Raw genomic sequence first — 8,576 nt, 5'->3', positions numbered from 1 at the left:
CTGCAGCAGCAAGGTGGCACTGGCTCCCTGCCGCAGCCCAGTGGGCCGTCACCTGCAGCAGCAAGGTGGCACTGGCTCCCTGCCGCAGCCCAGTGGGCCGTCACCTGCAGCAGCAAGGTGGCACTGGCTCCGTGCTGCAGCCCTGTGGCCGTCAGCCTCCATGACTCACTTCTCACTACTTGGCATTGCTGTGATTTCAGCTCTCGTTTTTCAGGGACCTGGTCTCTGTTTACTCCTAAAGTGAATTTTCTCTGGCAGCTCAGGCTGTATGACTTGTGGGAGCCCCATGACTGAGGGTCACTTGGGGCACTGCAGAGAACCAGTACCACAATGCTCCCTGCAATGTGCTGTCTGGGCTTAAAGCAAGCCCTGGTCATCCTGTAGCTCTGTGATGGCTCAGATCTTAAGGTTTTTCTCTTAGAAATCTGCTGTAACATTCACCCAAAACGATTTTACATAAAATTTCCGGAAACCTGTAATAAATACATCATAATCTAAAGTTCATGGTCATTTGTGTTTTAGAATTCTGAAAGTATTTTCCTATAGAGACAATTGAGGTCTCTTGGGTTTGTGTATTTAAACCATTTAGTTAAACACTATTTACAATGAACAACTTCAGACAATAATATTGTTAGAACATATATAAATAATAAAATCAAAATTGAACAGGAAAAATGTTTTATTAGCTTTAATATCAGTGATTGAAACAAAGCAGATTTACTAGCCAAGACGAAGGCTGCCTCTGGTAGGTTCTGCAGTCTCTGGTCTCTACCTGAGCGATTTCTCCCACGTCAGCCCTTCTCTGACACACAGTGGTGGCCATGGTACTTCACTGAGTCTGTGTGCTGCTTAGGGACATGCATAAGACATGGCAGCCTTCTCCAAAATATTTGGATACAGGATTTTAAGAGACATAATGAGCTGTCACTGGAATGTGTATTTTCTGGTTTTATTATTACTTACAACCCAAATGCTAAGAGTGCGTGTCTTAACCCTCACTGCCTTGATTAGAATGTGTCTTGAACAGGCACTGGCCATTCTTCTGACCACACGTCTGTATCGGCTCTCATGGCCGGCTGTCAGTCCCCATGGTACGGGGATAGCAGACCTGTCTGCAGAGGAAGGGTTTTATCCAATGTTTCAGAGACAGGAAGGGGACCCTTTGTGACTAGCCTGGCACTTAGTGAGCTGCAGGTGGTTCTGAGGAAGGTGAGCAGAAGAAGGCTCTGGCGCGTTGGAGCACCATCCAAGCACTCAGGCTGCACATCTGTAGGAACACTGTCGTCCTCAACAGCTGACCCTGCATTTACCTCCTGCTTATCTTAGCCCTCCCCTCACAGGTCAGAGGGGCCGAGGCAGGAGTGCCTGGGCAGGACAGGTTTTGTTTTTCTGTTACTAAGGCATTAGCATGGTCCTTCGCCCGTCGTGGGCTCCCAGAAAACAGCCTTTGGATCAGGGCACAGAGGGGTGGACTTGACTGTGAAGTGGTCTCTCCGGGTTGCTTTCCCCTGACACTCGAGTCCCTGCAGGAGGGAGCCCTGTCTTCATCACCTTGCGGGGCCTGGTGCATAGCCGTCCTGGTGCCCCCCCACCCCCTCCACCCCATGCTCTTGTGATACAGGTATCAAGGATGCCACATAGTTTGTGACCTTTGTGTCTTTGTGGGAGGTGTGTTGTCTTAGTGCAGCTCCTGGTCCTCTCCCTTGGTCACCAGGGAGCCTCTGCAGCCTTTGTCCCCGCCATGTGGAGTTAATGTTCACTGTGTGACTTGTAGAGGAAGGTGACTCCCCATTGTCACTCTGCTCCTCTCTCTCCATAGCAGCAGTGGGCAGCTCCAGACAGAAAGCCCCGTAATTAGAGTGACCTTTCATTTCCCAGCCCTCATGGCAGGTGCAGTGAGTGATTCTCTAGCTTTGCGATGCTGTCGGCATTGTGCTCACAGTTCATGACCACACACGTTGATTATAGTAGGGATACAGGAAGGGCAGTGATCTCGTTGCACCCAGAAGAAACTGTCCAAGTTGGTGGTGCTTTGAATCCTGTGCTGGCTTGTCTCGAGCAGGTGCCTTATTCACCGATGATGGGGCTTAATGACTTTACTTTTCCTACATTTTAGTAATGATACCTCATGCAGTATAATGCAGTAAACTTATTTACTTAAGCCAGTGGGCTGCTGAAGGTGGTCAGCACAGTTGGGGAAGTTTAATACCATACCAGGGGTCCTGTGTGGATTTCAGCCTGACAATGAACAGCTTGTAGCTCTGGGAGTGTGTGTGCTCTCTGTACTCAAACCCCTGACTCTGGGAGCGTGTATCTGCTCTGTGTACTCACACCCATGACTCCAAGACTCTGTCTCTCTGTGTACTCATAGCCGTGACTCCTGGAGTGTATGTGCTCTGTGTATTCCCACCCGTGAGTCTGGGAGTTGTGTGTTCTGTGTGCTCCCACCCATGACTTTGGGAGCTGTGTGCTCCCACCCATGACTCTGGGAGCTGTGGGAGCTGTGTGCTCTGTGTACTCCCACCCATGACTCTGGGAGCTGTGGGAGCTGTGTGTTCTGTGTACTCCCACCCATGACTCCGGGAGCTGTGTGCTCTGTGTTCTCACAGCCGTGACTCTGGGAGCTTGTTTCTGCTCTGTGTACTCACAGCTGTGACTCTGGGAGCATGTTTTTGTTCTGTGTACTCAAAGGTGTGTCTGTGGGAACATGTGTCTGCTTAGTGCCTTCACGACCCAAGGATAGGATGAGCTTTGGTTACAGGTACCTAAGTGTGGAAATGTCCTTTTCTGTGCCATGCAGGTTTTTCAAGGGAAATGGTAGTCCCATCTTGACATCTTCTGTGCCTTTTTGAAGGGGGTTCTGGCATTCCTGCTGTGATGGGCACTCTAGCAGGTCTCCTGGTCTGGCTGTCTTGGTGGCTCTGTGACCTGGGTGGGGCCACACGGGCTCCTCTGGTCCGGAGGTGATGGCAGAGGCAGTTTGGACTGAGCAGCCTGCTGGTTTTAGGCCTCTGATTAGACGGGCAGGTCTCTGCATGGTCAGCGTGAACATAGGAGGAAGAGGCCCGGCACCGGCAGTGGCGCTCCCTGCCTTGTGGGACCCAGTTGTGTTTTCAGCCCCCAGACTAAAGACTAAGGACTAAGGGTTTGGTGGAAACACGTCATTTTAGGGCTTGATGTCCACTGAATGCTAACTGCCAGCAGCTCAGTTTCCATTTTTATCACTCTCTGTGCCTGTGTCTTGGGCAACTCTGGCTGCTTTGTCCTCTCCTGTGGTGGGGCAGTTGTCAGAGGTTGTAAGTGGGGCAGCTGAGGGGACTCATGGACCCTGTCCCCTGCAGGCAGGGTGGCTGTGGCCTCATACCCTTGGGCTGGGGGCCAGTGTGATGAGGGAGAAGGGTGTCCAGAGACAGACCCTGTTACCATTGTCACCCGACAGGCACACGTGCACCGTTCCCCTGCTGTGGACACGTCTTCTGTGCTCAGCTCGGCACCCAGCTCAGAACAAGAAGCTGGTGTCCACAGCAGGGTCTCCAGTAGTGTGTGCTCATTTGCACATCAGCTTCAGCTTAAGATTTGCAGTGACTCTTGTCCTGTTTGCCTTGCAGTGAGAAGTGTGAGGTGCTGCAGTACAGCCCCAGGGAGGCTCAAGATCCATCCAAGGTAAGACAGATGCTCAGAGGTTTTTAGTGCAGATTCGTGTGAGTTCTTGTGTGTCACATAGTCAGTGGATGCCCACTAGTTTTATGATGTAGGTCAGCATGTTGTCTGAAAGTACTACTGACCCAGCCGTGTAGATTTCCCTTTACATAACCAAGTTTCAGGGGTCTGAAAATGATAGATGGGAGGACGCAGAGAACCCTGGCCCATCTCCCACAGTGTTTTATTAAACAGAAGGTAAAATGGAAAGTGGGATTAGTTAATGGGAAAGATTCAGTCACATAAAGACAACTGCTTCTCCTGAATTAGTTCATTTTGTGAAAGTCCTGTCAATTTCAGTATAGTTTCAGGGAACTTCCTGAGTAATAGCACAAAAAACAAACAAAGAAAGTTGAAAAAAAATCGAAACAAACTAATACAGGAACATCTGCCTTCTCAGATACAAAAACAAACTGTGAAGTCACGGTAATGAAAGCGGCGTGGTGTTAGTACAGTTATAAGTAAGCAGCTTAGTGGAGCAGAACGGAATCCAGAAACAGGTTGGGTTTGTGGCTTTAGTTTGGTGAAGTCACCTCCTTAAAGGATAGTTTAAAAATAGAAGTAGAAGAAAATGGATTATTTCTTGAATGGCACTGAGGCAGCTGAACATCATCCGTTTTTTAAAAAGCAGTTTTAAAATTTTATTTCATAAATTAAGCATAAATTACTAAAAGAAAACTATAAGGTGTAAAGTTCTAGGAGCAAACACGTTTTGGGAACTGGGATTGAGGTGCAGGCGGTGCCCTTGTCACGCGGTTGGCAGCAGACGGCCCACAGCGGCTCAGCAGGGGCAGGGAGGGCACAGTTCACTATGGCAGCTTTTCAACAGGTGAGCAGCACCCTCCTCTCAGGGGGAAGCCCTGCGTCTGGTCCTGGCTGTCCTGCATAGAATCCTTTTGAGACTTGGACTCAGCAATCATTTAGTTTCATTCTTTTCTGAGCCTTCTGTTTCTGTGATGCTCCTTTGTTGGCAGATTATTTTTACACCTTTGGCAGAATGTTTAGAGGGCACATATCTTAGAAGAATAATGTATTTTGTCTTTAGCACTGTGTTGTTTGAGTTAACATTAAGAAGGTTCCCTGAGGTCTGTGGAGAGAAAGGGCAGGAAAGAACACTGTCTGGAAGGCGGGCTGTGTGGACAGTGGTGCTGGGAGACTCAGGGTGTGTGTGTTCCTGCCATTTGTCACTTTGAGGGCTGGGTCTGCCTTCTGTGCTGAATTGACTTGGAAAGAGTGAGTGTTCTACAAGAAACACTGATCCTCCTCTAGTCTTGGTGCTTTTCCTTGTCGGTCCTTTTTCTCCTGGCCTGCAAGGTAATTTCTGGCTGGTCCCAGGGTGGTAGGAGGCAGGGCCGTGCCAGAGAGGCAGCACCAGCCCTGTTTCATTACAGTCATCCAGCTCCACGTTCCTTTTTTGGTTGATTCTTCTTGCCAAATATTTGTAGCTTATAAATATACTAAAATGTTATGTCATTTAAATTTCTAAAATGAGGTTCTCTATTTAAATTGGATTTTGTATCCATCTTAGGTGGTGGAGGATATCGAGTATCTCAAGTACGACAAAGGGCCGTGGCTGGACCAGGACGATCGCACTTTTTACCACCTGCGGATGCTGTGAGTTCGTGTGTTGGGCATCCTGACGCAGCAGTGCAGTGCTGTTTTTGGTGTTTGTTTGTTGTGCTGTGCTCTGTTCTGTTTTGTTTTATTACAACACGTTGGCTATACTTGGATGAGATAGAAACCTAGAGGACTCTGAAATAATCATGTTTCAAGTTAGGCGCTGACCCCCGCAGCCATCCTGAGGTGCATTTCCTTTTCTCTTCCAAACAGCTCTTGAATACTAGGGTGTGATGACTCACTGATCGGATTGTTAATTCACAGCTATTTGGCTTCCACTTTGTGCCAAGCACCTTACCAGTCACTGGTTAGAGTGTCAAATGCAATTCCTGCTCTGCTGGAAACGTGCTTCAGTAGGGGTGGCAGTAAAGAAACAAATACAACTGTGTTGGGTCCTGAAGGCCACTGAGCACATAGCCCTGAGTGGTCAGTGGCTGGGACGTGACCAAGAGCCTCTCTCAGAAAGAGGCCTGGGAAGACCAGGGCCAGTCCTGCGGGTGGGAGGGGGAGCAGTGGCAGGTGGCTGTCAGGGGGACAGACTAGGGGCAGAACGTGGCATCGCAAGGGGAGGCCATGGCGGGAGGGGAGGTCATGGGCCTTTGGCAGCTCTGGGAAGGACTAGAGGATTTTTTCTAAATGAGAGGAAATGCTGTTTGGGGGTTTGAGGGTTTGAGGAGAGGAGTAATGTGATGTAACTTACATCCATTCTGGCTGCTGTGTGGATTCCTTGGTATCTTCTGAATAGATAATCTAAAATACACAAATTTGGTAAGTTAAAAAAAAGTTACCTCCATCTACACTGCTCTCAAAACTGCTTGTGCCAAGATGACTGGGTCGGCATCCCCTCTGCTTCTGTGTCCCCTCCTCTCTCAGGCTCTCATTCCCTGGCCTCTAACCTACGGCCCAGTGCTGACTCCACATGCAAAGCATGTGGATGGACAGCACATGTGAGCTGCTTACCACAAGGTGACTGAGCAGAAACCAGGAGGAGCCCTTGGGGAATTGTGGGCTTAGAGGGTTCTCTGCTTGTTAAAGTTGTTCGGGCTACTGAGACTGACACTATGAAGTCAGTCCATGCTCCCTGGGAGCCGTGGCTGGTGGGGGAGGGCGCTGAACGCTGGCCTGTTCCCCATAATTTTAACTTCAGGACAGGAGTGGGTAAGGAGATTGAAGATAGAGAGACCAGGTCTCAGGAGAGGAAGATAAAAGGAGTATGTTTCTAAAAGAAAGGTGATTTTAGTAGCCAAGACTCAACCTTTCCATGGCTTGGTCAGAGGGCTTCCTGAGGTGATGAGCCGTCCACCTGCTGCTGTGATGCTGGGTGAGGCCCACCCCTCTGTGTCCGTCTCCTCATAGTACAGCAGGGAGAAAGCAGAACCGGCCTTGTGGAACTGTGAGCAATTTGAAGGGCTTAGGAGAGTATGTATCGTAAGTACTAAAAAGTTGCAGCTACTCTATCCTGATAATTTGATATGTTTATGTTTTCTCTGTTAATATTTTTGTTCTTATGCACTTTGCTACCTTATTTTGTTTTCGGTTTTTGCTTTTGAATTTTTTTTTCTGATCTCAAAAATAATTCACATTCATTATCCTCAATTCAAATATCCTCAGATTACAGAAATTTTCAGGGTGGTTGAATCCCCTGTCCAAAGACAACCATACTTAGGTTCCCTGGTCCCTATGCTGTTTGCCAATGCTGTTTGCTGGTGGTTGTAACCAGTATTCCCAGTGCGCCGTGCCCTTGGTGGGAGGGCTGACTTGCATAAGTGCCCAGCATCCTGCAGGGTTCCACACCACCTTGTAGACACCGTCAAGCTTCACCGATGCGGGGATGTGCTAAGAAGTGCGTCGTTAGATAGCGTGGTCACTGTGCAAACATCAGAGGGCACTTAGCATGGCCAGCTGGGTTGCACAGCTCACTACGCACCTGTACCAGGTGGTGCACCCTATGGTTCCGAGGCTCCAGGCCTGCTCAGAGTTATGTGCTGAGTACTGAAGATCAGGTATTTGTGTAACACAGAAAAGGTACAGCGAACATACAATATAAAAGATTACAAACAGGGCACCTTTATAGGGCACGTACCATGGATGGAGCTCACAGGACTCGAGTTGTTGGGGTGAGTCAGCAAGTGAGCAGGGGGTGAGCGGAGAGTGCATGGAGAGGCCAGGGGCATGCTGGGCCCTGTTGCAGACAAAGCAGTATTATTTTTTCTTCAATAATAAATAAACTTTAGTTTATTATAACTTATAAACCTTTTTTTAAACTTTTTAACTTTTATGCACTTAGCTTAAAATATGCACTTTATAGCTATACAAAAATATGTCCTATAAGCTTTTTTCTATTTTTAAAATTATTGTTATTCTTTTAACATTTTTGTTAAAAATGAAGACAGGCGCACACATCAGCACAGGCCTACTCAGGGCCGGGATCACCATTATCGCTGTCTTCCACCGCACAGCTCATCTCCCTGGAAGGTGTTCAGAGGCCAGTAACACATGGAGCTGTCGTCACCTGTGAGGACAGTGCCTTTTTCCAGACACCTCCTGGAGGACCTGCCAAGGCTACTTTACAGTAGTTTGTAAATATGGAGTCTGTAAAGTAACAATAAAGAGTATAGTATAGAAAAAATATAGCCTGTAACATAGTAACTTGTTATCATTATCAAGAATTGTGTCCTGATGCAGTGTGGGGGGCTTGTTTTCACCAGCACTGCCACAGATGTGAGTGATGCTTTGAGCTGTCGCATTGAAGCAGCTCTGATAACAGGCGCTTTTAGCTCCGTTATGGAACTCCTGTCTGCGTGCCGTCTGATGTGCTGTACGTGACTATGTCAAACCAGGAGCAGTCTGCCCACTGTGCGTACAGAATCTGCTGTCTAGGAAAGCCAGGCGAAGGTTTGCTGTCTACCTTTACCCTGTCAGTGTAACTTTGTAAATTTGCCATTAACTATTTCTCTTTTCCCGAAATTCAGCTCGTAGCTTCATCTATCTGGGTTTTGATAGGAAGCCAGTGGCACATTTGGCCAGAGCATGGCAGAGAGTTTAGTGAAGGGAAATTTACCAAGGGAAGACAATAGGACAGTGAAGCATCCAGACCGTCCACAGCGGGTGCTGGTGACCAGGGATGGGGCCTGCTCACTGGAATCCAGGAGGCCACTGCAGCTATAGGAGTGAGGCATCCAGGCCGTCCACAGCGGGTGCTGGTGACCAGGGATGGGGCCTGCTCACTGGAATCCAGGAGGCCACTGCAGCTGTAGGAG

General features: G+C 48.5%; 1 protein-coding gene across 2 annotated transcripts in view; it reads left to right on the top strand.

Moving 5' to 3' along the window:
• The window catches only part of NDUFA10 (NADH:ubiquinone oxidoreductase subunit A10), a 64,048-nt gene that overhangs the window by 16,790 nt on the left and 38,682 nt on the right, over positions 1-8,576 (top strand). For both annotated transcript variants that reach the window (XM_023518260.1, XM_003798244.3), the window contains exons 7-8: positions 3,609-3,663; positions 5,228-5,313. In XM_023518260.1, coding sequence (XP_023374028.1) covers positions 3,609-3,663; positions 5,228-5,313 — 141 coding nt within the window. The remainder of the gene's footprint in view (positions 1-3,608; positions 3,664-5,227; positions 5,314-8,576) is intronic.

Source organism: Otolemur garnettii, unplaced genomic scaffold (assembly GCF_000181295.1).
Source record: "Otolemur garnettii isolate 467f Iridium unplaced genomic scaffold, OtoGar3 scaffold00133, whole genome shotgun sequence".
Classification (NCBI taxonomy): domain Eukaryota; kingdom Metazoa; phylum Chordata; class Mammalia; order Primates; family Galagidae; genus Otolemur; species Otolemur garnettii.
This window is presented reverse-complemented; position numbering and strand designations above follow the sequence as displayed.